Source organism: Eufriesea mexicana, unplaced genomic scaffold, assembly GCF_001483705.2.
Source record: "Eufriesea mexicana isolate 0111107269 unplaced genomic scaffold, ASM148370v2 scaffold2421, whole genome shotgun sequence".
Classification (NCBI taxonomy): Eukaryota; Metazoa; Arthropoda; class Insecta; order Hymenoptera; family Apidae; genus Eufriesea; species Eufriesea mexicana.
In genome coordinates, this window is record NW_016910490.1 from 233,274 (window position 1) to 261,007 (window position 27,734).

General features: G+C 24.2%; 7 protein-coding genes across 11 annotated transcripts in view; 2 read left to right on the top strand and 5 right to left on the bottom strand.

The window, feature by feature from the left end:
* Edem2 (ER degradation enhancer, mannosidase alpha-like 2) overlaps positions 1–4,152 on the bottom strand; it is a 6,744-nt gene extending 2,592 nt beyond the window's left edge. The window contains exons 1-16 of the mRNA XM_017903563.1: positions 3,957–4,152; positions 3,832–3,877; positions 3,460–3,560; positions 3,321–3,360; positions 3,110–3,222; positions 2,851–3,004; positions 2,635–2,763; positions 2,381–2,552; positions 2,140–2,297; positions 1,956–2,060; positions 1,533–1,877; positions 1,246–1,410; positions 1,081–1,179; positions 643–960; positions 356–569; positions 131–243 (exon numbers count right to left, since the gene is read on the bottom strand). Of these exons, the coding sequence (XP_017759052.1) occupies positions 131–243; positions 356–569; positions 643–960; positions 1,081–1,179; positions 1,246–1,410; positions 1,533–1,877; positions 1,956–2,060; positions 2,140–2,297; positions 2,381–2,552; positions 2,635–2,763; positions 2,851–3,004; positions 3,110–3,222; positions 3,321–3,360; positions 3,460–3,560; positions 3,832–3,877; positions 3,957–4,075 (2,391 nt within the window). The 5' untranslated portion in view covers positions 4,076–4,152. The remainder of the gene's footprint in view (positions 1–130; positions 244–355; positions 570–642; positions 961–1,080; positions 1,180–1,245; positions 1,411–1,532; positions 1,878–1,955; positions 2,061–2,139; positions 2,298–2,380; positions 2,553–2,634; positions 2,764–2,850; positions 3,005–3,109; positions 3,223–3,320; positions 3,361–3,459; positions 3,561–3,831; positions 3,878–3,956) is intronic.
* Positions 4,153–4,470: 318 nt separating this feature from the next.
* On the top strand, positions 4,471–6,243 carry Trmt112 (tRNA methyltransferase subunit 11-2). The gene is made up of 4 exons (XM_017903586.1): positions 4,471–4,668; positions 5,050–5,292; positions 5,477–5,578; positions 6,049–6,243. Exons 2-4 carry the CDS (start codon positions 5,215–5,217, stop codon positions 6,241–6,243), a joined length of 375 nt encoding a protein of 124 aa, XP_017759075.1. The 5' UTR covers positions 4,471–4,668; positions 5,050–5,214.
* A 2,823-nt stretch (positions 6,244–9,066) lies between these two features.
* On the bottom strand, positions 9,067–13,753 carry LOC108549982 (uncharacterized). 3 transcript variants are annotated; one of them, XM_017903572.1, is made up of 11 exons: positions 13,665–13,753; positions 13,193–13,337; positions 12,853–12,975; positions 12,382–12,581; positions 11,901–12,110; positions 10,414–10,579; positions 10,269–10,338; positions 10,037–10,196; positions 9,592–9,729; positions 9,385–9,498; positions 9,067–9,289 (listed from the first exon to the last, which is right to left on the bottom strand). In XM_017903572.1, exons 1-11 carry the CDS (start codon positions 13,736–13,738, stop codon positions 9,067–9,069), a joined length of 1,623 nt encoding a protein of 540 aa, XP_017759061.1. In that variant the 5' UTR covers positions 13,739–13,753. The 3 variants fall into 3 exon arrangements, with proteins under 3 accessions (XP_017759061.1, XP_017759062.1, XP_017759063.1); XM_017903573.1 differs by lacking the exon at positions 12,853–12,975; XM_017903574.1 differs by lacking the exon at positions 11,901–12,110.
* A 686-nt stretch (positions 13,754–14,439) lies between these two features.
* On the bottom strand, positions 14,440–16,362 carry LOC108549978 (HIG1 domain family member 1A, mitochondrial). 2 transcript variants are annotated; one of them, XM_017903566.1, is made up of 3 exons: positions 16,245–16,362; positions 14,948–15,104; positions 14,440–14,651 (listed from the first exon to the last, which is right to left on the bottom strand). In XM_017903566.1, exons 2-3 carry the CDS (start codon positions 15,081–15,083, stop codon positions 14,470–14,472), a joined length of 318 nt encoding a protein of 105 aa, XP_017759055.1. In that variant the 5' UTR covers positions 15,084–15,104; positions 16,245–16,362; the 3' UTR covers positions 14,440–14,469. The 2 variants fall into 2 exon arrangements, with proteins under 2 accessions (XP_017759055.1, XP_017759054.1); XM_017903565.1 differs by having other exon boundaries at positions 14,447–14,651; positions 14,948–15,090; positions 16,245–16,359.
* Positions 16,363–17,371: 1,009 nt separating this feature from the next.
* Sec3 (exocyst complex component Sec3) lies at positions 17,372–21,004 on the top strand. The gene is made up of 11 exons (XM_017903564.1): positions 17,372–17,855; positions 18,001–18,155; positions 18,241–18,468; positions 18,720–18,956; positions 19,024–19,264; positions 19,339–19,556; positions 19,623–19,813; positions 19,893–20,260; positions 20,328–20,473; positions 20,545–20,739; positions 20,816–21,004. Exons 1-11 carry the CDS (start codon positions 17,408–17,410, stop codon positions 20,966–20,968), a joined length of 2,580 nt encoding a protein of 859 aa, XP_017759053.1. The 5' UTR covers positions 17,372–17,407; the 3' UTR covers positions 20,969–21,004.
* A 348-nt stretch (positions 21,005–21,352) lies between these two features.
* Positions 21,353–22,232, bottom strand: COX7B (Cytochrome c oxidase subunit 7B). Its single transcript, XM_017903585.1, has 3 exons — positions 22,068–22,232; positions 21,567–21,727; positions 21,353–21,498 (listed from the first exon to the last, which is right to left on the bottom strand). The coding sequence occupies exons 1-3, from the start codon at positions 22,111–22,113 to the stop codon at positions 21,436–21,438; spliced, it is 270 nt and encodes an 89-aa protein (XP_017759074.1). The 5' UTR covers positions 22,114–22,232; the 3' UTR covers positions 21,353–21,435.
* Positions 22,233–22,681: 449 nt separating this feature from the next.
* Positions 22,682–27,082, bottom strand: Rheb (Ras homolog enriched in brain). 2 transcript variants are annotated; one of them, XM_017903576.1, is made up of 6 exons: positions 27,022–27,082; positions 25,756–25,874; positions 25,349–25,420; positions 23,294–23,501; positions 23,071–23,200; positions 22,682–23,004 (listed from the first exon to the last, which is right to left on the bottom strand). In XM_017903576.1, the coding sequence occupies exons 2-6, from the start codon at positions 25,802–25,804 to the stop codon at positions 22,915–22,917; spliced, it is 549 nt and encodes a 182-aa protein (XP_017759065.1). In that variant the 5' UTR covers positions 25,805–25,874; positions 27,022–27,082; the 3' UTR covers positions 22,682–22,914. The 2 variants fall into 2 exon arrangements, with proteins under 2 accessions (XP_017759065.1, XP_017759064.1); XM_017903575.1 differs by lacking the exon at positions 27,022–27,082 and adding an exon at positions 26,644–26,866 and having other exon boundaries at positions 22,684–23,004.
* Between the last annotated feature and the right edge of the window lie 652 nt (positions 27,083–27,734).

The following is a 27,734-nucleotide window of genomic DNA, read 5'->3' on the forward strand; positions in this document are numbered from 1 at the left end:
TATAAAATATAAATATATATAGTAAAGTAATGAAAATATAATCAATAACTTAATATCGCTTCATATGGATAAAAATCCAAAGTAGAATATACTCAATAATAACTACTGCAAAACACCAAGGAATACAGACCTGTGGTGTCATTTGTCGCGTAAGAAAAGATTTTAATGTTCCCTTTAACCGTTCAAACACTGATAAATCAGTAGGTGCCTTTAGTTGTGCATTATCTTTTGAAAAAAAATTTCCTGGAAGAAATACAATTAATGAAATATTTATAATAATAACAATAACAAATTTTATTTTGATGTAAATTAAATAAAAATTAAATAAATATTATATGAAGGTGTAATATCTTACCAATAGTAACTGTAAGATCACCATTTGCCTTGGCAATTGCTTTTAATAGTTCAGAAGCCTCCACACTAAACAAAAATACAACTGGAATAGTTACATCATCCACTTCTTTTCCATCTCCTGACATTGCAAATATAGGTGAAGTTGTGGCACTAGAACCATCAACATTATCCAACACTATTCCAGCCACAGCACCTGCTTTTTGAATTCGTCTTGCCTGTAATAATTTTTAGATAAACAGATAAATATACTGCTTAGATTCTTTTAAAATATAATTGAAACATGTTTACCTTCTCTATAAACATGCAGTTACCCCGACCCATTATTGCTATATTTCCAGTAAGTACATCTGTGTCATGGAGATCAGTACATGCGGTAGATGGTAATGTAAAAACAACTTTACCGGTTATTTTCTCTAATCCTTTCAATTCTAACCCAAATTGTGCCGGTCCAGCTAATAATGTAACTACCTGAGGTGGATTTGTATTTGGTTTCACAAATGAGACAGCTTGTGGTTTAACTTCAGATTGTTGAGATTGCATTTTACTTATTTCAACCATTTCTTGCATAAATAATAAACCTTCTTCTAAATCCTGTGGTGTTTTTGCCTATAAAATGAATACAAAAATCATTATTTTGTGAATTAATACAGTTATAATGCGTAAAATATTTTAGCATGTTAATAAAACCAAAAAACGCAAAAAATGAACGAAAATATTTTATTTTACATTAGAAAATGTATGCAATAGTTGAACTCGTCCATTTGCCAAAGTTAAAGTCATTATTCCCATATCACTCAACAATTTTAAATGTTCCAAATTATTTGCCTACAATAGAAAACAATAGCTTTTAGTGTATATTTAATACTTAAAGTTAATATAAATATCTTTTACCTGGAATTGTGCAGCACTTAATCTTCTTTTTATTGCGCGTCTCGGATATACATCTTCAACCATGTTCCTCAAAGATTGTCTTACCGATGCAGGAAATAAGTGCAGACTATTAGGACAAGTACGATCCATTTCATCCACATGTACGATATCTCGTTCAAAATCTTGCTTCATTTTAAAAATTGTAAACATAAGAAAATTATACTTTATTAATATTACTATATAATACTATTTTTTAACAGTATACTAATCTATACTGAAATATTGATTGAATTATTTATTATACCTACCAAAGAAACGTTAGTCGTTATAGAAGCAAGTGTTAATGGTAATAGATGTCCCTCAGTTGTAAAAATAAATTCATCCAAATCTAAAAGTAGTTCGCCTGGCTCCGCAAATAACAGAAATAAGTATTTAAAAGTTTCTGATAATACAAAACTATCCATTGTATCATCATGCTTATTAGTTCTAACATCTGATACAGCTGCATAACCACATGGTACTCTGGCATAAGTTTGCAGACTTTTGAGTACCTTCCGCCCAACTCCTAAATAATAATGATCACCAGTAGCACGATACAGGAAGTACGTTGATTCTAAAAATTCTGGCCTTAATGGATGATGCCCCCAGTGTACCTAATTATATAAATTAAGAAACATGTATATTAATATAAGATTGAAATTTACCTATTCACACATAAAAATATTAATCACCTGAAAATCAGTAGTAAATGCTTCTGGTATAAAATTATGTCTCTGCATAACTTGATACAACATTTCGTGCGTTTCTACAGCTGGTTTAATATCACCTTTTAGTACCTAGAAGATAAAATAAAACTGAAATAAATATAGATATTAAAACCAAATATTAAAATTAGATATTAAAATCAAATTTTACCTGCAAACCAGGCCAAAAAGCTAACAAAGCATCCATAAAATTTTTTGCATTTGTATTTGGTCTGTGCATATGTACATCTAATAACATTGGTCCTTGGCTTACATATTTCATTACTGCTTGATAATGTTTATTAAATCGACCAAGATACTTTTCATCACCTATATTATGGTCAGAATTTAATTATATTATCATAAATTTTGTAATAAAGTTATAGAAATATGAATAATTTAATAATAATTACCTAATAAAATGTATGCCTTAAGACAATATTCATAATAGGAGTCTATACCTGCTCCTACCCCAGAATCTCTTCTTACCCAATCACCAGAATGTACATTTAACACAGACCCCATTAAATCCGTACCACGATGACGCATTCTCCATAAAATGTCCATTGCTTTTTGTGCTTTTTCCTTTTTATGTAATATCGTTATTAACATTATAAAAGAAAAAGAATTACATATCATTTTTATAAAATATTATAAAATATAATACCTCAAAAACTGATTCTCCTGTTAACCGTGATAATGCTGCCATTTCTAAAATCATGCTACCTGCACAAGCAGTACACGTTTCTCTTGATGCTTCCAAAGGTACACCTTTCATACCATATTTTAAATTTATCTTGAAAAGTTATATTAATAAGTATTCTTTTAAGAAAACCTCTGATATATTTTAATCACATCATATAATAAATTAAAATGTTATTACTCTGCCATATGGTATTCCTGTAGTTGTGTTAAATGCAGGTAAAAATCTGTATCCTAAATCTTTGGCTAAATTTAAAAGTTCACCCCTATACCATGGCATTATATCAGCTCTTTGTTGTAAATATTCTGCTAGTATGTGACCACTTAAAAGACCCCTATTACATAAATTATTAGAAAATATATGAGAAACAATTTCGTTAATAAAAAATAATTATAGTATAAAGTACAAATATATATTAAATAGTTATTAAGCATCTCACCCAAGCATTCTAATATTAGTTTCAAATAGAGAAACAATAACATCGGTATCAAAGCTAACATCTCTGACAACAAGTTTAACCGCATGTTCAAATTCCTCTAAATCTCCTAATACCTAATGGACAAGAATTAATTTAAATCACATTTTGTTAGCTATATAATTTTAATATAATGTTATAATATAAGAAATATAAGAATATTTTATTTTCTTACTACAAGTGTATCCAATGTATCAACCAATGTGAGAGAAAAACTGGAAATAATATATAAAAATGGATATATAGTTTCTAAACATTTTTTAAAATAATTTTTTAATCAAATAGTTTTGCTTTAACTAAATTTTTGTTCTTACTTTCCCAATGTAGAATCTATGTCACCCCTGTTTGGTTCTGATCCTCTGTACCTTCCTTTACAACTTAATGGCATTAATTCATCAGCAGGATATGCATTATCCTTAAACACATATTTAATTAACAAACTCAAATCAGAAAAGTTTTAATTAAAACTAATAAAGCACTAATTTTATGTGTCTTACTAATTTCTTAAAATATGATTTGCATTTATAAATTATAAAAATCCAATAACCATATTCAAAGCAACATAATAAATTCTATATTTACTAATTTATGAATTTTATATTTGTATTGTATAAATTCATTAAATTTTAAAAATATTTAGTTTAGTTATTTTATTAGGAATTTATAAAACTTAAAAATAAATTTACCATATAAGCATTATATGCATGACAAAACATATCTCTGGCTTCTTCTCTGTAAGTAGGATAATACATTTAAGAAACATAGAAAAATAAAATATTATTTTAATACAAAATTACAAACTGATACAAACTTTAATGCTTCCCGTTCTTCCTTGCTCATATATTCTAATGGATCATCTTCAGATGCAACTAATACTTGTATGCTGCATCCAAACATTAATAATCCCCAAATAAGTAAATCACAAGCCATTTTCCTTTGTATTAAAAAATATATTCCTCTTGATGTCAAGATCTTGTATTTGTAGCAGCACACATTGTTTTTTATATATTTTGTGATTTATTTTGTCAGAATATCATTATTGCATAATGACAAAATAATATGTTATAGTGGAAATTGTATATGCACCAATCTAACACGTTCTTTTGTTGATATTTTTACCTTTCTGTCTTTTGTAACATTTTTTAATAATTATCACATAAGCACCAAAAATTGATTAAAAATACATATTATTAACAGTAAAAGAAAAATTTACAATATTTAATCATTGACATTTATTAGATATAGTTTTAAATGCACATAGAAAAATTATAAATTATAAAGTAAAAATAAATATATACTACTTGTTTTAGGTTATACAGGTTCTTAATTATTTTTCGAGTTGATGATGTGTCAAAATATGACTGGCAGATAATCATAGAAATATGTATGTTGAAACACAATACAAAAAAAGAAAAATGGGTAAGAATAACAGTTGCTTGCGTATTTTCATCAAGTCCGGATGATGTGGCTACTGTCAGTTTGCTATTCAAACGATTTTTCACCTCGAACTACGATATATACGTGTAGGTTACACGCCATATGCTTCGTAGCTTATCATATTTTCGTGTTAAATAACATATTTCTGAAATTAATTTGATGCAATTATTCTAAATATAATATTGAGAAAAAATTCAATAAAATGTAATAGATTAATCATAAACAAGATAGTAGTATTTTTCTTAAAAAACTAACCTCTTAAAGGAAAATGCAATTGAATAGGAGAAATCACGTGACTGGCAAGCAATTTATCGTAATAAATCTTAAATTTAAATTTTTATCATGTATTTCTTTAGTATAAAAGATTAATGAAATAATTTTTATTTTAAAAATATTTTTTTTATTTAAATATTATAACACAAAGTCGAAGATTATTCTAAAATAATCATCTTCATAATAAAATGTAGTTGCATTGAATTGCGTCTTGAAATTGGATAAGACAGTAAAAGCCGGCATCAAGAGTAACGTGCAATGAACTTGTAACATTGAACCTTGATAAACGAAATTATAATTTTTTTCAAATTATTTAATTTAACAAAACAATCTGATAATATTAAGAACAAAAGAAAATAATGAAGCTCCTAACACATAATATGTTAACTTCAAAATGTTTAAAAGGTGTTACTGTTGGATATCCTCTGGGAATTATTGTAAGTTTTACATTTGTATAATTTTAAGGTTAATTTCAGTAAAAGAAATATTTAATAAATATTTAGTAAAATCATTGTGATATATTTATATGTGGTACTGTTACATTAAATAACATGACATATGTATACATATTTGATTCAATTTGTATTAATAAGAAGAGATTTTGTACATAAAAATTTGCAGGCAAAAGATATTAAAGTATCAGAAGTAGCTTTCAACTCAGAATTTATTGCAAGAATAATTCCCAAACTTGATTGGGCCACATTTTGGAAGGCTGCAGAAAGTGTAAGCTTTACACATTCTTATTTTATTAAATCTAATTTCTAAAATTGTTTACTACATTAGATGTATATAAAGTCTATAGAATAATTTCATATAATAAACTTCTAAATATTATAAAGACCTGTATTTATAATTTTTTATATATTTAGTACCATATTAAATATTAAATATATACAAACTTTATTTAATCATAAAACAATTTCATCACAATTATTTATTAAGTAATATGATTTTAAAAATTCTTTTTTATTTAATTATAATATAACTATGTAAAAAATTATTGTAAAAAATTATTACTTTATTCATTAAATTCAAGAAATTTGTTTTTATTTAATTTTACTTATTCTTCCACAAATATAAAATTAATTTTTTTTTCAAAATATTTTCAATATTTCTCTTAATTATAAATATAGAAAAACTAACAATCAGACAATGATATATGTCAGTGAATAATAATGTCATTATTAATGCAGATAGGACATGTGGGAGAATTACCACAAACTTTGATTCAAGATTTTGAGACAAATGAGGATTTTTTAAAGAAGGTTCATCATGTATTACTTGAAGTTGAAATTATTAATGGTGATCTACTATGTCCAGAATCTGGTAGAAAATTTCCTATTAATGATGGTATACCAAATATGCTTTTAAATGAAGATGAAGTTTAACGATTAATACTGCAGTAAACAGATTAGATGTTACTTGTATTTTCTTCTATACATGGTAGATATTTATATGTTGTACATAAAATATTTGTTTTTTATAATATGTATAATTTGATTCCATGTCTTTATTATATTTATTATTATTAGCACAAAATAATACAATAAATTAAAACTTTAAATATAACTACATAAATGTTATAATAGATTAAATAAATACAATAAATCATACTGCATTTCTAATAGTTTAGGCTATTTAGTAATTATATGTTATAAATTAATATCTAATATATTAGGGGAAGAAATAACATGTACATCATTATTATGTACATAAAGAATTAATTATAATCATAAAACCTTACTAAATAAATTGCTGCACAAGAAGATTGGTTATGGATATCTTTATTATACAGATATGTGTAAATACAATGAAATACATCTTTGCTTATTGTAATATTCAGTATACAACAATTGCATGTATATGATGTTCATATTGCTAGTTATGGATTGTTTTAATTTATTTCCAAGTGAATTAATCATTTAGTTCAAAGTATTTAGGATAAAATTCTTAAATCTAAATATGATTTTGACATTATGTAGTAACTATATTAAACACAAAATAATTCTGAGAATATCTAAATATATAGATTTTTTATGTATTCACATTGCATAAAATCTGTTAAAAATAGTTTTGTTTCTGTAAATAAAATAACATGTACACGAGAAAAATTGCGTGGAACTTGAAATCTTAATTGTGAAATAGGGTAACCCTTTAATATGTAACATTATTGTTTGAATATATTGCAAATATCTTATGGCATTAACATAACAAAAAACCCATATTAGATCAACAAATCCCATATGATAAAATACATTTTTTATTTTAATGATACCATAATTTCACTAACATCTATTGCACACAATCTCCTATAATATCTAATCCATACCTACATAATTTAAAAAGAATGGCAAATTTCTTACTTTACATTTTATTCCATAAGATAATATTTTACAAAACAATCTTTTGGATGGAAGAGTTAATAGAAACAAATTTGGCATTTTATGTTATTGACTAATAGTTACTCCACAGCAATACATCCCATACACACTATGTACCTTACAGAGATATTTAATTTGAGAGAATGTATTTTCTATTGAAATATCAAATTACAGTAATTAACTAATTGAAAAATTCAGTTATACCATTTAATGTTACTCTTCTGCATATGTGGCAATACTCAAAATATAGTCAAAATAGATTATTTTATCCCTTCTAGTTTCTTCACAATTCAAAAAGCTATAAAAATAGCTCTCAACTAATTTCAGCCACAGCCCATTTGTTATTAATTTTTATTCACATATTAAATTTTTTCAAAGGCAGTATTATTTTGGATTAAGCTATGAAAATACTTCTGTACATTCATTCAACTATAGCACATATAAAGTTTTCTTTTTGTTTAGTTTATTGTTGGAAACCCTATTTTGGTTATGGCCCATATTATATGTAATAATTACTTTGGAATTTGCATCATAAGTATGCAATTTGTATTCCATATCGATCGCATATTTTAATATGATTTAAAACGTATACAGAATATAAAACTAATAACTTCCCAAATATTTTCATATACTATTTCACATAATTCAGTTTTTTTTATATCTTACACTTATTTAAAATTTTGCAGTTAATAAAGAGAATTTAATCATTACAATAGTCAAAATTGTATGATCTTAAAAACTTCTGTGTTGAAATATGAATCATAAAAATTTCTGAACTATAGTTTATACTTATAGGTTCAAAAAAGTTTAATAATCTCTTGATTTTTTGTGTACTATTTTAATGGAAGTGCATAATAATATAATTTGTAAAATATGCACATATTAAAACATTTAAATTATCTTTAGACACTTATTATATATTTACTAAACCAATAGTTATAAACTATATTACAGAATATTTTGAATTTACGTTCAATTTTATATATTTCAACACTTAATTTTGTCAAAACAAGACAATTATTTAAGTTAAATTTAATTAACGAATATACTATTAAACCATAGACAGTTAAAATGATATTAATATTCTAAAATATTTCATCATGGAATAAGTTACTATTACTATTAGATATATTAATTGAATATGTTGCATTTGAATTAAAATAATTAGAAACTTCATTCATATTTGCAAAGAAGTTGACTTTAATGATATTGTGTTCAAATATGATGTTCAAATAATTGAATACTTTAAATTTTTTAAATCATCTTATGAACCTTTAAAAACTTGGTCATATTTATATACACATTAAAAGTGACAAGATATGTCATAAATGGAAGCATTACGATTTTTCCAAATTGATAATGCATACTGGAATATGATAATATATTTTTTAAATCATTTAAAATATGTATATCTAAATAAATTTGAACACTCCTTTATATATTCTTTCATGAATATATCTTGTTAATGTAGATAATTTACTGCTTATTTTTAATGTATAACAAAATGAATGTCTTATAATAAACACAAAACAAAATTGTTAACATGTAACAAAATAAAGAAATATTCAACTTCAATATAATAAATGCAATATAGAACTTAACAATTATTGTGTAAACAAATTACTATACATTATTATTGGAAGCTTCTATCCAACACATAAAGAATTAAGAAATAAATATTTCAGATAATTAATATCCAATTGCTTATCTATAGCTACAAATTTGCATAATGTATACGAAAATATTAAATTAAGAACAATACACACAAAACTGAAACATACTTTCAATTTAACAAACATAAAAATTAACAAAGAAACAATTACACATATTTCATTTACCATGGTTTTCCATATTTGAAATATTTCTTTGAGAATAAATAGAACCTTGAGTTAATTCTTTTGTTGGTCTTTTTCTTAATTCTGGATTAGGTCCTTTGGCAATATAACGATTTCCAAAAAGCAAACTCGTATCATGTCCATTACTTAATGTTTTATTGTGTATTTTTTTAGTCAACAGACTTGGATCTGGTCCTGACCATGGTGCATAATCAGGTCTAAAATTGTCGTAACAGCAATAATTCCACTTATTGCTTACTTCAATCATATACTGAAAACATTTTATTTATCAAAAAGAAAATGTTTAACTTACAAAAGTAAATCATTATTTGCTCCTTTTGGTAAATCAGGATTTGGTCCAATTGGTTTTGTTAGATATGGAGACTTGTACTCATTGTCTTCTGTAGTACTTGTTCCTCGAGAAACTCTAAAAACATTAGTGGCCTTATATAATTTTTTTTCTTTTTTTGTTAATTTAAAAGATCTGAATATAGTGAAATATAATAGAAGTTTGCTTTACTTTGGTATCTCTATTTTATTTTTAGATCGTTTAGATTTTTCAGAATCTGCATCCTTAACTATTTTCTTGATTGGTGATGCAGTTAATCTTACAGCTTCAGTTATTGGTGGACTATCTTTTCTTTCATCACTTCTACTACTGCAAATGTTAATAAAACATATTTTCATAGCATACAAATTTATATATATGACATAATTAGAATACTATTTATTAACATTAAACCTATTACGATCAGCCAAATGATCAGTGGATGAAAAAGTGAAAGAAGACCTTAAAAAAAATCTTGCATTAAGAAAGATATTGAAAAATTGATTATATGTATATTAAAAAAAAATCATGAAGTGAATTGACTAAAGCAATAATGATGAATGTGAAATTGTTAATCAAAAGTTTAAAAACAGCCATTTAGGCTACAGTAGGTTCGGTGTTAAGAACTGTTTACTACCTTTGACTACTTGATGTACACAGAGGTCTTGTAGCTTCTTCTGTAACCATGATATCTAATATGTGTATTGCTCTTTCCTCATCATAATCAACACTATCCATAGCAAGTATTATTACTCTTTCTGGTACTGATTTATACTTTTCCATTAATCGCATTTTCACTAATAAATTATAATTCAAAAATTAAAATATTAATGTGCAACACTCTAAAAAGCATTATTAAATATACTTACTTTTATTTTTTTCTTCTAAACTTTTCATACGTGGTGGAGGAGTAGGTGCAGTTTGTTGTTCATTCTTTATCTATAAAAATAAAATACAAATTAATTTTTGAAGTAATTATGTTAATTAAACATGTAAAAAAATGTAATATGTTACTTGTTCTTCTTCCTTTTTTCTCAGTGATTTAGGCGCAGTAGGATTTCGTTTTTCATAGCCTAAATCAATTAATTTTTCAGAAGCTTTTTGAACATTATTATCACTTTGTTCCAATATATCAAGTAACATAGTTTCCTCAACTTTTGGAAATACATTTTTCAGGTACCTGTACATGTAATATTTTAATGTATAATATTTATTAGAATTATTTTATAATGCACAGAATATAAATATAGACACAGTCTACAATACAGGACTGAATATTGTGCAACTGACAATTTACTTATAACACAAAAAAAAGATACAATGGAAAACAAATTAAATATTGAAATAATATTATTTTTAGTAGTTAGTAATTAAAATTTATATAGTACACTACTTCTAATATTTTGTATAGTATGCACATGTCATTGATAATTTGACAATTTAAAATATATATTATTGAGTATTTACTGAAACTAATACCAATATATTGATTATAAAAAGAATAAAATGATGTTTCAATTACAAATAAATATGGACAGTTCAAATTACAGTACACATGCACATACTGACATGCTTAAATCACATTTTTGTTGAATAAATGAGTTTTTACTTTTACACTGATTTTTACATGAATTTTTCTTATAAACAATATACTAGCATCACTTTTATTCAATTTTGATAACACTTAAATACTTGAAATCTATATCTTTCTCAATTTAAGTAATTGAGAATTAACTCATTTATCATTACTGAACTTTATACAAAGAAAAAACGGTTTTTAAAAAATATAAAAAATATTTAAATTTGTTAAAGGCTAAATTATGGAAATTGAACAAAAAAATACATTAATGATATAAAACTGAAACCAACCTATCTATGATCTGTGTAAATTTGATACTATCCAACGTGTGATGTACTGTAAACCAGAAAGAAACTGAAATGAAAAGTGAATTCCAAATGACAATGCTATGTAGAAAAAAAATCAAATAAAAAGTATAAAAATAAAAAATGAAATAGAAATGAAATGAATAAAAAATAAAACAAAATTTATTGAATTTTTAATATCATCCTTTGAAAACTACTCAATACAAAATTATCTACTACACAAAATGTAAATTCTTGCAATATATTACTATTATTACTTTATAAAAATATTCTGCATTCTCACATTAATTGATTGCAATATTATCATATATAAAATTATACTTAAATTTTAACACATTGCAGATAAATTAATTTGTAATTTCTATGTATACATTATATAAAATAAAAAGATGGATCTTGTAAATAAAAAAATCTTTAATTATATAAATAGTCTGCAATGTGTGTTCACACATGCTATCACTACACATTACTGTATGGCCATGTATACAAAATATATCAGATATTCATAGTATTCTACCCTGCTATCTGATATATTTCTTTGCAACTATCACAAGATACAATATCAACATCTAGCATCCATATTTGGTGAACTTCAAATTAGAAATATTGGGAAAAACCTAAGTTTCATTTTTGGGGAGTTAGGGGCGGGCCGAGCCCCACGAGGTGGACTCAATGTTAGAGCTGCATGTATAGCATGTAGTGGTAAACGCCATCTTGGTATTGCATAGTTTGAATGCACTCCCACAGGTGTGCATGGTCCTGGCGCACAAAGAGGATTCTTTTCCACTTGTAAAGCGCTGACAACCAAAGCTGCTCTGTTATGGTATCTGAAAGACATCAGCTACCAACTTAGCACTATAATTGATACAGTGCTAACAAAACTCATAGAAAGAAACTAATATATAATTAGCACAAATATAACTAAATATGCAAGAAAGTATAGTTTTTTATGTGTATATGTTAACATGAGCTGGGTTTAAAGACAAAAATTTACATTAAGAGAAGTAAATAAGATTACCTAAAATTTTTTTGATAATAATATATAGCAATGTAAAAAAGATTTGTGTGTGTAGATGTATGTTAAATTCTAAGACTTACTTTTTCAATAGAAGTCGAATATGAGTATCAGAAACTGTTGGAAACATTGCATTGATTTTAGCAACTTGTAATTCAGAATCCGAATTTTGTGTTAAGCATGTTTCCATATTCTTTATTGGTGTTGGAGATCCTAATGTCATATCCCCGAGCCTGTTTGTCATTGCACTAACCGATTTTAGTGATAATGGAGTTTTCAAGTCCTATATAAATTATTTTCTTTAGATACTGTTAAAGGCAATTATTTTATATATAATATTGAGAAAATATATTTAATAAATATATCAATATATGATCAAATTAACATTAAAATTCATATAAATCAATGTTGTATATTTAATATTAACAATTATTTAAATAACTTTTAGTAATTTATAATTAATAAAAATTTGTTCGTTCTTTAAGCCTTTATTTTAAGTCTAATATTAGAGTATCAAACAACATATAATACACATATAATTACAAATTACCTACCTGTAAACTAGGAGGTAAAAATGCAAGTTGCGGATTATGATACGGAGATAGTGTAGGATAAATTTGAGGAGCTCTGTGAGCTCCTGCATAACCTAAATGTCCACCACCTCCATTTCCTCCAGTCTATTATTTTGTTGTACATGTTATATTTTATCCAAATGCAGCATGTGCATATGACAAGAATACATATATTGCAAGTGCAATTATGAACACTTTAACACATGCACGAGTGCAATTTTAAAACACCCAGATATTTTTTCACACATAAGAATAAATGTTTTTTATGTGATGATTTAACAAATTTTACATATTTAACATATAGCAGGTATTATTTACTAACCTGCATAGGTATATCTTGGGAAGTAATAGTTGGAGCAGAACTCAGTGCCATTGAATTTTGTGATTGTACATACTGAGAATACTGCCAATATCTTACTCTTGGATATTCCCATGTTGTTGTACGATTTACATGATTTATAAAATAGCTGAAAAATGTTTTAAATTGCTTTGTACAATAATTGAGAAGTTTAATGTTATTTACTATTATGTAACATTTGATTACAACCGTTCATAATAATTAATATACCACATATCTCAAAGAAATGAAAAAAAATTATTTAATAAAGAGCAATTATATACATTAATATTCTTTTGTTTAGTTTATATATAAATGTATCACAAAGTTAAATGACGATGTAAATTGTGATTGCGTAATATTAGTTATTTACAATGAATAAATATTTCTAACAATTTTTATTTTCCCTAACATTAGATAACAAAATAATAGAAACTTTTGTAAAAAATGTACATACGGACGACCACTTCGAATGTCATATCTGCATTCCCAACCGGGTGGTAGTTGACTCCTGTCACTTTCTTCAGCCATCTTTACGTATTTTGATAACTCGATCATAAGTTCTTCCGGAACTAATGGTAGGTATTCATTACGGTTAGAAGTAAATTGAATTATTGACGATACAAATCAATCAAAATCAATTATTTCAACATAAATTATTTTATTTATTAGTTACTAAACAATAATTTAATATTATTAATTATTAATATTTATTGCATATTAAAAATGTATTATTAATTAAATGATACTTTAATTTAATTAAAATTAAGTATTTGTAATTTAATTCAGCTTAAATAACTTTTATCCTATTTTCTTTATTTTAAATACTTTTGTCACATATTTCAAATGTAATATACAAAATATTTATTTAAATAGATAAAAATATTCAATAAAGTGAAATAAAATTTAAAATAAATTATATTTCAACTAAAAATTTATTTCATACTATACTATTATTTAATTATTACAGCATTTATTTCTTAAAATATCAGTTACATTATAAAACTATACTTAATTGAGGAACAACAAATTATCTATTAAATATAAAGCTATTATTGCATTTAATTACATACTGTTTACAATTTCATATTTTTCTACTGAATATAATAAAATGTGTATAAATTATATGAGTTTGATAATCATAAATAGTTTACAAAATCCTTTTTGATAAGCAACCAATATATATCATCTTTCTTTTTAGAAGTATTTATATTTTTTAATATTAAAATCATTTATTTGCTTGTAATATTAAGAAATAAATATTATTCCTTCTTTTCTGACATCAAGTCTTTATACATGGCATATAACGTTCCAAAACCAAGGCAGCCTATTATTGTGCCTTGGGCTGCAAGTCTTAGTTGTAGAAGATATATAGATGGTTTTATTTTTTTCGATTTCCAGTTATATGCACCTATACCACATATAGCACATAAGCCTACTATACCTATAAAAGAATGTTTTAATTATTCCTCTATAAGGTAACATTTATATTAAAAGCATTATAAGTAAAAGTTTATTTAAATATTAGTTGTGCTTTGATATAAAAAGTGATAGTACAAAGTGAAACAATTATCATAGAATATTAAAGTGATATATTTACATAATTAATATTTATTAACATTTAATGAATATATAAAATAATTTTAATTATTTACATAATTAATATTTATATATTTTTTCTCTATATTCATAACTGATTTGCAAAAGAAGAGCAAAGTTTATTTAGTATCAAAAACATACCAACTACAAAAGATGGGGAACGCTGCATTAGTCCATATAATCTATCTGATAATGGTGCTTCATGCTGTAATGTTTGTTTATAAGCCTCCTCTGGAATTTCTATTGGGACTGCATTTTTCCAAATAGAATCATCCATTGTTCACCTGTACATATTTTTCTTATTTGAAAGGAGAAAAAAAAAATTGAACACAATAAAAAATATTATATATGTAATAAATCAATTATTTATAAAATTTAAAATATTTTTGTTTAATTTATATAAAAAATATTTATAATAGAAATTAATTAATAAAAATTGCTTTGAAAATAAAAAATTGATGTTACCTATGTATTGCATAACACAAGAATCTATATTGTAATTCATATATATATATATATTTTTTTTCTAGAAATATTTAGAAATATATTTAATCTTTGAACAATAATAATTTTTCAAACATACATGTAATTCTAATTATTAAATACTTATTAATTATAAATTATGTAAATATTTGATAAAATACAGGTTTTTTGAAATTATTGTAAGTTATCATTTATAAAGATGTGAATTTTATTTATATAATTTTTATAACTTAAAAACATTTAATATAGCAAGTCATTGAATTCGTTCCTGACGTGTCTATTAAATATAAGAAAATAAAATATAATGTTTTATTTGAAAAGGACAAAGTTAATTTTTTTATTTCATTAGTCTTTTCTAACATAATAAAACTATTGTTATTATATGCTAGTTGTAACAGATTTTTTAAATTTTTACATAGAATATTTTTATCACACATTACTTATAGTAAAGATGTTTCAGATGATAATAATATATGACATACTCTATGTACATTTCTAAACATATATATATATTATAACCATTTTTTCATTGATTTTCATTGATTTTCAATTATAGTATGCGCATACACAGTTCAATATTACAATAATAATGTTTAAAATAATCAAATATTAAAATTTTATTTCACAATAATAACATTACATTAATAATTACTTTATATTAGTAAAAAGTAGATGCAATAAAAAGAATTCAAAATCACATGGTTCATCAAATTATATATCTCCGATTTAAAAAAGAGTATAAAGCAATAGTTTTGATTTAAAAGATAATTTTTATCGTAATATTATTTTTTACATTAAAGTTAGGTTTGTGTAATTAAAATAAATGTTAGGATTAATTAATTTATCTTAAATAATATATTTTGTAATTTTTCTATGAAACAATATTCATTACGCTTATAAATTATATATTTTGGTTTGCAATTGCCTTAAACACAACAATAAATAAATACTGTACCTTTATTGTTCGAATAATATAAAATATTCACCAACGATTAACAACGCAAACTACGTTCTTCTATCGTTTGCGACTATTATGACGCAATCATTTCGCGCATGAATGTGCGATTTCATTTAACTCTTACATATATGCACGTGTCAAACAGCACGGTGCTGCACCTAATGGTTCTGATACAATTTTTAAATTTTATGAATTTCATATATAAATTTGAAATATATATGTAGATTTAATGTATTTTCTTATTAAAATAAATAATTGAATCATTTATATATGTATATATAAATACATAAAATTATTAACACCCTAGATAATAGTTACCAATAATTACATAACAATTAATTTTTATAATTAAACAAGCTTTTGTGCAATTTTTTGTTATTTATTTTGTGGAAATTTATTTATTTTGCATTGACAGCAGTTTGTATTTTACAGAATAATTTATATTTGAAAAAGTTTTTTAATAAGTGAAGATTTCATTTCCTTTATTTTAATTTAACGTTTACATATATGATATTAATAATTATAAAGTCTCAATTTATATATTATTTGTAATTCCAAACGATAATATTTAATGTAAAATACATAATAAGTTATATGTTTACACAAATTCAAATTTGACCGCCATGATATATTTCTCATTTATTTATTTCCTCTTAATATATTAGCTAATATAATATTAAAATTATATATATTATTTTCTTATTATCCAATAATAAAGCAATGGTCACGTGTAAGGTATCCTTATGTACTTATATATTTGGTACATATTATGTATGTATTTTGCTTATACAATAAACCAGACTGTGTCAGATAGGAAGATTTTATTTGACAAACCGCCAGAAAGTCAAATAGATGGTGATCAATACTGGTGATATAAAAGAAATAAATTGTGACTGACATTAATTTCAAATATAGTTGTATTTTTCTATAAATTTATGACAGACAATAGAATTAAGAAATATGCGCCTAAAAGTAAAATACACTAACCTATTAGTTACCAATTCTATGAAAATATTTAGAAAATATTAATCATATAATTTTGTAACATTTTACAAGCTATCTGTTTTCATAAATTTTTTAAATTAATGAATTTATACATAACTAACATTTTAAAGTAACATCACTTGAATATTATATAGTATTTAAAACTAATTACAATTATGGCAGCAATAAGACATACATTACAAAGAGAAGTGTTTACACCTAGTGATGAGAAATTACTCAGTGTATGCTATGTTAGTAAGGCATATAAAAAAAAGAAAATGAGTTTTTTGTGTTTAACTACAACCACAGACTCACCTTCATCGTTACTTTTATATCAAGTAAAAAAGAATGATAAAAATGTATTTAAGAAAAAGCAATCATGGTCTTTAAGTGATATTCAAATTGTGGATGGCGTTAAAAATGATTCTATGGATATAGAATTACATATTGATAAAGTATATAAATGGTCAGTGACAACAGTACAAGAACGAAGGACATTTATAAGTAATTTATATACTTATTCTTGTAATTTAGCTCAAAGACCACAATTTAGAAATATTCCTAAAGAATGGCTTATAGATCCTAGTTCATTAAAAAAGGGTGATAGTATTACTTTTACACCAGGTAAATATTATAATCTTTTTTAAAGATGTAAATATATATATTCTATTTTGAAATTTATTTATTTATATTTCTAGCAATATTCAATAAATGAATGTGGAATGTAATTATAATAATTTCAGTTAAATTAATATTATTATATTTTTAGAACTATTAACATCTCCTATTTCATCTGATTACCAACCTATTACTGAAAAAGAAGCTATAGATTTAAAGCAAATGATGGAGGACTGTGATTATGCAGTCTCAAATGCTGAACTTTTTATGGAAACCCTTTCTAAAGATCTCTCAATTCTGGATGGGGTAAAATTATAGTCTTAGCAAAGTATCAATTAGAACTGATATAAAAGAATTTAATTCATAATAGATTTTTTATTATTGAATATAGGAAAATGTGCAATCAGTTTTGGCATCAGAAGCTCGAGTAACTCAATTAATGAATAGTATAGAAGCAGCAATAACTGAAGCTTCTATCGTTGAAGCTCGTCTTGCAGCTTATGATGAGGCCCTTGGTAGGATTAGAGAAGTTATGGCACGTGTAGGCCAAAAAAATCAAGCTATCCATACAGCTAATAGTAATGCACGACTTTTGCTAGATCAATTGAATACAGTAATTGTAAGTAATTTTTATAAAATATGTGATTCAGTTATTTTTTTTCAAAGTCTACATAATCATTTAATTTATATTTATATTAGTAGGTCATTTAATTTACACTTATATTAGAAAATAATTTAATTTAAAATATAAACATCTAATATATTTAAAAATTGTATTCTTATATACTTTATTACATGTATATATATTTTATTTTATCTATACAAAATTCTGGTACTAATTTTTTAATAACAAAATTTTGATTGTATAAGTCACAATTAGATATTTCATCAACACATCAGCGTATTTTGAGCGAAGCTGAGCTTCCAGGAGAAAAGGAGGAACTTAGCCAAGCAGGTGCTGCCCTTTTAAAAGCAATAACAGCTCCTCTACCACCAGGGCTTGATAAATTAAGTGCAGTGACAGAACAAAAAAGACGACTTGATAAGCTTAGAGTTAAATTTTCTGTAATTGTAGCTAGACATCTAAATAACCTTTTCATACATTTGGTACGTTTATCTACGAGAGCAGTATATAATAAAGTATCATTGATATTAAAATATAGTATTTTCATAGGGTAATGATGTTGGAGATATGTCAACATCAATGACAGATTTAATTCTTCCAACACATCAAGCAGTTCATCATGAGCTTGAACCATACACAGAGTTAATGCAATTATTAAGAGCATTAGATAATAAGGCTTTTGTGCAGTTAACCAAGGTTTATACAGATACAATGAGTAAGTTATACAAGAGAGATTTGAAACGATTTTTTGAAGAAGCAAGGAATAAGCTTATTTGTAAACGTCTTCAAGGTACATATTGTATTTTTCTTTTTATCATTAATCATATTAAATCTTACTTTTTAATAAGAAAGCACATTTTAAAGCAAATACATCAAAGTCTAGTGGTCAAAAAACAGAAGATTTACTGAATCCTGCACCTATTTGTTTATTAAGTGGTGAAATATGGGCACCTGTAGGGGAAGGAAATCTTTTGGATTCAGTTCTTGATTGTATGCTTTCTCAAATGCAACCAGTTTGCCTCGCAGAACAAGCATTTTGCATTTCATTTTTACAATTGGATTCTGTTCTTTCTCCATCAAAAGTATGTAAATTGTTACTATGGATTCATTACAATATTTAAAACTAAGTATTTATCTAAATGTGTTAGAGTAGTGAAATGGAAGAAGTAGATAATATTAGTAATGGAGCTGCAAGTCCTGGATCAGTAACTTCTACAGCAAGTAAGAAATTAGAAAGACAAGTAAATGAAGAAGTACGTGCAACAATGGCAGCTATATTTCCGTCATTGGAAACTGAATTAAGTAACTTTATTGCTTTTTTGGATAAAATTGATAGCTTGTAAGTCTTCAGAAAATTTTTATTCTTTAAACTAATTTTTCTTCAATTTTACTTTTATGACTGATAAAAAAAATTTCAGTTGGTGTATGTATGTTTTGGTGCGTTTATCACAACATGTTATGTCTGCACAAGACACTGGTTCATTTTTATCTATGACATTTGCTTCTGCCCTAATTCAAGTTAAAAGAGCATTTGATAAGTTCATGCAAACACAATTACAATCAATTCTCTGTGATACTAAAGTTAATCGCAGAAATAAGTGTGGTATATTATCATATGTAGAAAATTTTGAACCATTTGCAAGAACAGCAGAAAAAATCTTTAAAAATTCAGATCGGAAAGTTGATCTTGAAAAGTGGTATACTAAATTAGTAGGTACAATGTTTGAAGCTATTGTTATCCACAGTAGAGACCATCATAAAACTCCACAGGAAGTTATTAAGATGGGTATGATTAAAATTACATTGTTATTTTAATTATTATACACTCAAGTAATAATTATGTTATATTTTAGAAAACTTTCATCATTTATATGATCTTCTATCACAATTAAAAATACCTGTTCTTGATCATGAACGAAAGGAAGCTAAACAAAAATATCAGGATGCTTTATGTGTATATGTTACACAATATTTTGGAAGGCCTTTAGAAAAACTAAATGTTTGTGACATAAATTATTTTTAATTTGTATACTTTTTTTCTTGACATTATTATGTATATTATATTTACAGCTATTTTTTGAAGGCGTACAAGTAAAAGTTGGTGCTGGAGTTAAAGAGTCTGAAGTTAGTTATCAAATGGCTTTCAGTAAACAAGAGCTTAAACGTGTTGTAAAAGAATATCCCGCCCGAGAAGTTCAAAAAGGTTTAGAAAATTTATATAGAAAGGTTGAAAAACATTTATGTGAAGAAGAAAATTTATTACAAGTAAATGAAAAATATAAATAATTTATTTATCCTTCTTGTATTTTATTGTATAATGAATACTGTTTTTTTCACATAGGTTGTTTGGCGCGAAATGCAAGGTGAATTCATTGCACAATATAAATATATAGAGGAGTTAATTAAAAGATGTTATCCAGACAGTATGGTAACTCTTGAATTTACTATGCAAGATATTTTAGACTTCTTCTCAGAAATAGCTCGATCTCATTAAATAATTCTTTAATACAAATATACAAAAATTGTAAAATAGGCACTACATGGTATATGTTAGTATTTAAATTGAAATAACACAATAATGTAAATATTTAATTTTCATAAATACCATTTAAATTTTTGTTAAGTTTGAATTTTTGATGAAATAAGAAATAAAACAAACTTATTTATTTAATAAAATTTAATGCAAGCATTTTATGTATTTTAATTCATAATAATTTTGTAATATTTCTGAAAATATAAATTAAAAATTTAAATACAAAAATATTAAAAAAATAAAAATATATTTTTTAAGCTGTCAATAACTATTTTCATTCTTTCTTTCTACTAAGAAATATAATATAAAAAAGTAACATATGAAACATAATATAAATGAAAATGTTTTATTATGTTTTACAATAAAGCAATTATATCATAGTTATATTTATTAACTGCTACAATATTATATTTAAATATTCATTTTACTTAGTCTTCATCTTTTGGAACTGGTGCACTGTAGTTAAGCCAAAGTAATCCAGTTACTCTACCCTAAAAATTGAAATAGTATAAGTAAAAATAATTAAATAACCTTCAAGATAATAAATTGTGATACACACATATGCTATGGTTCCAATAAATATAACGATACCAGCTATTAATTGTAAATTATATTTTCTCTGGAGCTTAGCATGTGATTCTTGCCAAGAACCATTTGGTACGGGTATTTCATCCATACTTGGTGGTTTGACATTATCAGGTACATGGTAAGATCGCACACCTTTAATATTATATATTATTATTAGAAATATAATAAATAAGATAATATAAAAATTCACTGTTAAAATAATTTTTATCTTGGATCTAAATCATTTTATATAAATAGAAATTTTTCTCTTTAAAAAATCTTCACAGATTATACTAACAAAATTATTTCAATTAATCATGAATAATATACATATGTTATTTTTTTTTTATGAAATATATGTAAATTGCTTTCATAATTGCTAATAAATTTTTAAATAATATCAAATGTCGGAAATCAATATTATGTAAGAATCTTTAATAATAAATTATTTTGAAACCATAAAATGATATATATAGTAATATTATTAACTTACCAATTCGTGTATTTCGAACAATTGGTTGTAGAATATGTCGTAACATTTTTACTATTTATAAATTTTTAATACTTAAATAATACGCACGTTCTGGAACAGCACAACTGCACATACAAAATGGTAAAATATATCCAACGTCTATGATTATGCGCATGTAGTTGTCCTTAAAACGTGATACCTAGATGGGAAAATCGCTTTTTAAAACTGTCCCACATTGAATAAACGGTTACATGTAACTAATACTTGTATTTAAAAATTCAGACACTGTTATAATTTATTATACAATTTTAGTGATTCTATATTTAAATTTTATAAAATATTTACCTAATTATGTACATATATTTTATTTCAATATGTGGACATATGTCTTTGACAAGAGGTAATAATCTTGTATAAAAACGAGGGCAATTTCACTATACATTTTGTAATAATTTATTCCAGCATATTTGAAAAAATATAAATGTTTAAAATATCAATTACATAAATTTAAGTCAATGATCATTTCATTTTTATTACTGAAAAATTGTTTCTAACATATTAATTTTTATTATATGTATTTTTGCACAGTAGTAAAGTAAACATGGGCAATTCAATTCTCTTTTTGTTAAACAATGATCGCAAAAGTAAATAATGAAAATACTTATATTAGGTATATTCTCGAATACACAATATTTATAATATTTTTGACTTGTACAACATGAAGAGACATAACTGTTTTACATTTGCTATTTTATATTTTAATATTATTACACTTAATTTGTTTTCGGACGTGTATTAATATAATGCCAATTTTATCATTTGGTTTTATACATTTACATTGTATTATCATATTCCCAGCTAATATAGCTCAGGAAACAATACAATTTGACTTTTCTTGTACATTTCCATCTGCTTTTTCAATTTCAATCAATAATGTATGAAAAATATCTGCAACAGACTAAAATAATACAAAATATTATATTACAATTATGATTAATTTAAAAAAAAAATAACATAAATTTACCTCATTTTGTTTTGCACTTGTTTCTAAGAAAGCTGCGTGCCAAGAGTCTGCCAATCGCTTACCCTGCTCTGTTGTTATCATTCGGTCTACATATAAATCCGTTTTATTTCCTACTAATACAATTGGGACACTGAAATTCGTGAAAATATATGATATTAAATATATTATATATGCTAGGAATTTTCTGGCATAAATTAAAATAGTAAATAACAATATAACATACTGGACTTTTCCCGTTATATCCAATAACTTGTCATAAATAATTTGTACAACTTCAAAACTCTTAGCACTGGTTATGCTATATACCAAGACATAACCATGGATGTCCATAGAATACTGTGTAGGAAATATACTATATTCATCTTGACCTGCTGTGTCTACCAATTTAACTTCATAATCTTGACTATTTACTCGAGTACTTTTTGTAAATGCTGAAAAACACATAAATTAATTGTATAAAGAGGTAGGCCAGAATAAAACATTAACACCCACATCTCTTAAATTTTTTCATCAAATTTAAATTTTCTGACAGATTTTTGACAATAAAAGACACAAATTTGTTTTTAACATTTTACAAACTTTACTTGAAGAAATAAAAAATAAATTTGATGGTAAGATGTAAGGTGCTACTATAAAAATACATATATATCAATTACAATAAATAAATATTGTAAAATATTTAAATTTTACATGGAACAGGAAAACTAATAACTGAAGAGTTCATGCATATTGCTTAATAATGCATCATGCTGTAATAAAACCAATTTGTATATTGGGTTAATGGTAATTATTTAGTCACATACAAACCGCACATAATGTAAACTAATTCAGATAATAAAATACCTTTTGTACATGAACATTATGTACATAAAAGTAATTTATTCAATAAAAGTGAGTAGCATTTCATGAAAACCAAAATCAATTCATAAAGATTTCCAAATACCTATATTACATAATTTATAATTACAAAGTTATTAAATAAAGCACTATTAAACTTGTAAAGCAATATATTTCTAATTTTTCAATCATATTATTTTTTTTTTTTAATGTCAACCTTATCATTTTATCAACTGTATATGTTTTATTTAGTTAACATTTTTTTATTTTATACAACAGTAATACTACTATTATGTATATAGTGATAAGATTTGAAAAATATATATTTCATAACTATTTTACAATAGTATCTTTGTAGTTATAACAATGGAAGAAATGTATACTTTTATTTGTAATATTTTAAAAAGAAGAACAGGAATTTTAGTATCTAATGAATATGTTAAACAAAATAAAAAATTAAAATTCTTTTAGTCATGGAAACTAATTTCCTCAAATACAATTTTCAATAATTAAATAAAGATTCTAAATAAAGATTCTATTATAGTACAATGGACATAAACATTAATATTCACAATTTTTCAATTATTACTAACTTTGAAATATAATTATATAATCCAAATAATAATGCTATTAAATGGAAATTGAATTTACTTAGATTTAAAATAACAATCTGATTATAAAATTTTATATTTATGCACTCTAATTACTAGAATACGAAAATAAATTAAGATGTTTATATACCATACAAAAATTTGCAAATATATTTATAATATTAAAGATATATATTATTGAAATATCTAAATATATTACATTACCTGAAATGTATATTTCTTAAAAAGAAATTATCAGAAAATCTTTGAATACAGGAAAGATTAGCATGCTATCTTTTTATACTGATAATAATTATGCCAAACACTTTTTAATACAATATTTTAACTAAATTTATATATGTTTAAAAAACAAATAAACTTACAGATCTGTTTGCTAGAATTTTTATTTAGTTTTAAAATGTAAAATAAATATAATATTCTTTTATGTTATTGTGCACAATTTTTTATTATTTTATTTAATTATAAAATTATAGAACTTCAATATTTTTAATTCTGTTTAATTAAAAATAAAAGAATTTTAATATTTTTACATAATTATAGATTATCAACTTTTTCCAATACATGTAATTATAATTGGAACCACTCATTTCAAAAGTTGATAATCAATTGTAATGCAAACATATTGAAAATTTTTATTTTTATTTTAGAAATTTTTTACTTGTTAAAAATTAAGTAAATCCAGAAAAATGTTTATTCATTCTATAATAAGTTTTCATGAATTCTTTGCTTGTTTACAGCATGAATTACTAACAGAATGTGCAGAAAATACTACTAACAGTGTCATTAGAAATCATTGAAGTAGCGTGTAAGACGATACAGGTACTTCTTACTATTTTCTATAGTAGGGTCATATGAGTCCACGAACTGTCCCTCGACGAATTGTATGCTCAGTGATGACTTGCCTATTAAGATTAATAAAAAAATAATACGTATTAAAAATATAGAGTTTTTATAAAATATTTGTATAAATATATGCATGTTTATATAAATGTCAAGTCAATCACATAAATAGAGAAACAATTATATTTTAAAATATTAATTAATATATTACACCTATAATATAAAAGAAATTTTTATAATTTCCATTGGATATAATAGAATTTAATTTCTCATTTAATTTTCAAATATAATATTAAAAAACTAACTAAGCCCTAATGTAATTATTTATTTAATATTATTATTATTAAGATTAATTTTATAAGAAAGTGTTTCATTTATAACAATAACTTTTCATTACCAACAGATCTATAACCCATAATGGCTATTTTCCTTTGTTTTGGTGGCATTTTTCAGCATTTATAAACAGAAACGCTGCAACAGTAGTCCATAAAGGCTGGTGCATGCTCCAGTTAGGATCTGTGCAGAAAATTAGAATAAAAAATATTAAGAATTATGGGTACTTATTTGTTTTAGATAAAACAATGCCCTTTTAAACAAAGTGTTAAATAATACTATTACTTTGAAAGATTAACATAATAAATTGATTCTAAATACTCTAGCTTTTATTTTCTATTAAATTTACATTAAAACATATAACATATTAAAATTATATTATATTATATTGAATTGTAAACAATCCAAATAATTTAACAAAAAGTAATTTCAAATTAAGTTTCTAAATAAATCAAACAAAAGTTTCATAAATCTATTTGTCTTCACTGTATTTATTTACTAATTTGCTATGAAGTTTGAATATAATATAAAAGTTTTAAAAATTAGCTCTGACCTTTTTAATTATGTGAGATTATGATTTAGGTATTTTGAACATAAACATGGGTTAATTCAAATTCTAATAATTCTAATTCAAGTTATAAACAAGATAAATATGAAAATAATGAACTGTTTTCCCCTTAAAGAAATATTTTCTATAAAATTAATAAGTAAAAATTACAAAAACCGCGTGTATAAAAATGCACATAAATATATATACATAAATGCACATCTAGGCATAGTTGTATACGTATATTTTCATGCATTATTATGTATATATACTTCCTACTTATATAGTAATTATTTATTTATATTACAAAATAAGATTCTGCTATTTTATAACATAAAAATTACATTTACCATAAATAGATCTTTCATTATATTACGTACTATTTAATGCACATGCAATACTCACCAAAAGAGAAGAGGTACATTAGGTGCGTTTCATATTAATCGACATATCGACTGCTATTATATGTCAAGTATTTAACCAAATAGAAGTTGATATTTGTATGACGTCTTAAAATAAATTCTTGAACACTACTAATTGGAAATATTATTATCTTTTTATACACTGATGCTATAGTTTTCTACTGATATTTTATATGGAAATATAATTTTTCTCAAAGGAAGTTTGGAAGCAAATGATGAACTACGCACTTTGTATATCACACACAAAGAACTTTACACTCTACTTAATGTTAATTACTATTGCATATTATGAAACACTATGTTAATGTCGCAAATATTTCATGAGAAATATGCTTATAACGCTGTCTCGAATCTTACTTACTAAAAAATGTATAACAATATGAGACATTACGACTGCTTGCCAGCGAATATTTCAGTCAGATGCGCCATCTGCTCGAATAATATAGAAATTAATAAATTTAAACGTATTTGTATTACACTTCGCGAAAAGTTATCTATTATTTATTCCTGAAAAACTGATTAAGATTGTAAAATGCAAATTTATTAAAATGAATACAGTATCTGTAATTATTAGAAGTTTAGTATAAGCTTTCCTACTAATTATATTTATAAAAATTGAATTATAATTAGAAATTCATCTTCATAAAAAATTAATACACATTATAAATTAACAAAGCTAGTTAAAATAAAAATAGTGATCTTATAAAACTAAAATTGTAAAATTTCCATATTCATTAAAACTGTAATTATGTTAATCATATTATTAATTAATATAATTAACATATTTACTATAATGAAATATAATTAATGTGTTTACATTATACTTTACAATTTCACCCATTTATATAACGTTTCCTTTTATTGATCCTTTTATTAAAATATTATATCTTTTAATATTTTTAATTGAATAGCTGTGAAATTTTGTTTGCAGTGTCGAAGTGTAAATAAAATAACTAAACATAAAAGCGGAATATATGAAATTCGTTAAATGTTTAGAATACTGTTAGAAGAAAATTTCTATAACCTCATTTTATAAATTTACTGCTCTGATACAAAATGTACAAGAAAAAATGT

What these genes read in the sequence shown, in the direction of transcription:
- Trmt112 (XM_017903586.1), top strand. Translation starts at nt 5,215, where the DNA reads ATGAAGCTCCTAACACATAATATGTTAACTTCAAAATGTTTAAAAGGT. An exon ending in GATATCCTCTGGGAATTATT is followed by an intron (nt 5,293 to 5,476) that starts GTAAGTTTTACA and finishes AAAAATTTGCAG; the next exon opens with GCAAAAGATATTAAAGTATC. An exon ending in TTTGGAAGGCTGCAGAAAGT is followed by an intron (nt 5,579 to 6,048) that starts GTAAGCTTTACA and finishes TTATTAATGCAG; the next exon opens with ATAGGACATGTGGGAGAATT.
- LOC108549982 (XM_017903572.1), bottom strand. Translation starts at nt 13,738, where the DNA reads ATGGCTGAAGAAAGTGACAGGAGTCAACTACCACCCGGTTGGGAATGC. An exon ending in TTTTACCTCCTAGTTTACAG is followed by an intron (nt 12,582 to 12,852) that starts GTAGGTAATTTG and finishes TAATTTATATAG; the next exon opens with GACTTGAAAACTCCATTATC. An exon ending in AATAAAATAGAGATACCAAA is followed by an intron (nt 9,499 to 9,591) that starts GTAAAGCAAACT and finishes TAATGTTTTTAG; the next exon opens with AGTTTCTCGAGGAACAAGTA.
- LOC108549978 (XM_017903566.1), bottom strand. Translation starts at nt 15,083, where the DNA reads ATGGATGATTCTATTTGGAAAAATGCAGTCCCAATAGAAATTCCAGAG. An exon ending in TTCCCCATCTTTTGTAGTTG is followed by an intron (nt 14,652 to 14,947) that starts GTATGTTTTTGA and finishes ATTCTTTTATAG; the next exon opens with GTATAGTAGGCTTATGTGCT.
- Sec3 (XM_017903564.1), top strand. Translation starts at nt 17,408, where the DNA reads ATGGCAGCAATAAGACATACATTACAAAGAGAAGTGTTTACACCTAGT. An exon ending in ATAACCTTTTCATACATTTG is followed by an intron (nt 18,957 to 19,023) that starts GTACGTTTATCT and finishes GTATTTTCATAG; the next exon opens with GGTAATGATGTTGGAGATAT. An exon ending in TATTTGTAAACGTCTTCAAG is followed by an intron (nt 19,265 to 19,338) that starts GTACATATTGTA and finishes CACATTTTAAAG; the next exon opens with CAAATACATCAAAGTCTAGT.
- COX7B (XM_017903585.1), bottom strand. Translation starts at nt 22,113, where the DNA reads ATGTTACGACATATTCTACAACCAATTGTTCGAAATACACGAATTG. An exon ending in TGTTCGAAATACACGAATTG is followed by an intron (nt 21,728 to 22,067) that starts GTAAGTTAATAA and finishes ATAATATTAAAG; the next exon opens with GTGTGCGATCTTACCATGTA. An exon ending in TTATTGGAACCATAGCATAT is followed by an intron (nt 21,499 to 21,566) that starts GTGTGTATCACA and finishes TTCAATTTTTAG; the next exon opens with GGTAGAGTAACTGGATTACT.
- Rheb (XM_017903576.1), bottom strand. Translation starts at nt 25,804, where the DNA reads ATGCCACCAAAACAAAGGAAAATAGCCATTATGGGTTATAGATCTGTT. An exon ending in TATGGGTTATAGATCTGTTG is followed by an intron (nt 25,421 to 25,755) that starts GTAATGAAAAGT and finishes TAATCTTAATAG; the next exon opens with GCAAGTCATCACTGAGCATA. An exon ending in GATATAACGGGAAAAGTCCA is followed by an intron (nt 23,201 to 23,293) that starts GTATGTTATATT and finishes CACGAATTTCAG; the next exon opens with TGTCCCAATTGTATTAGTAG.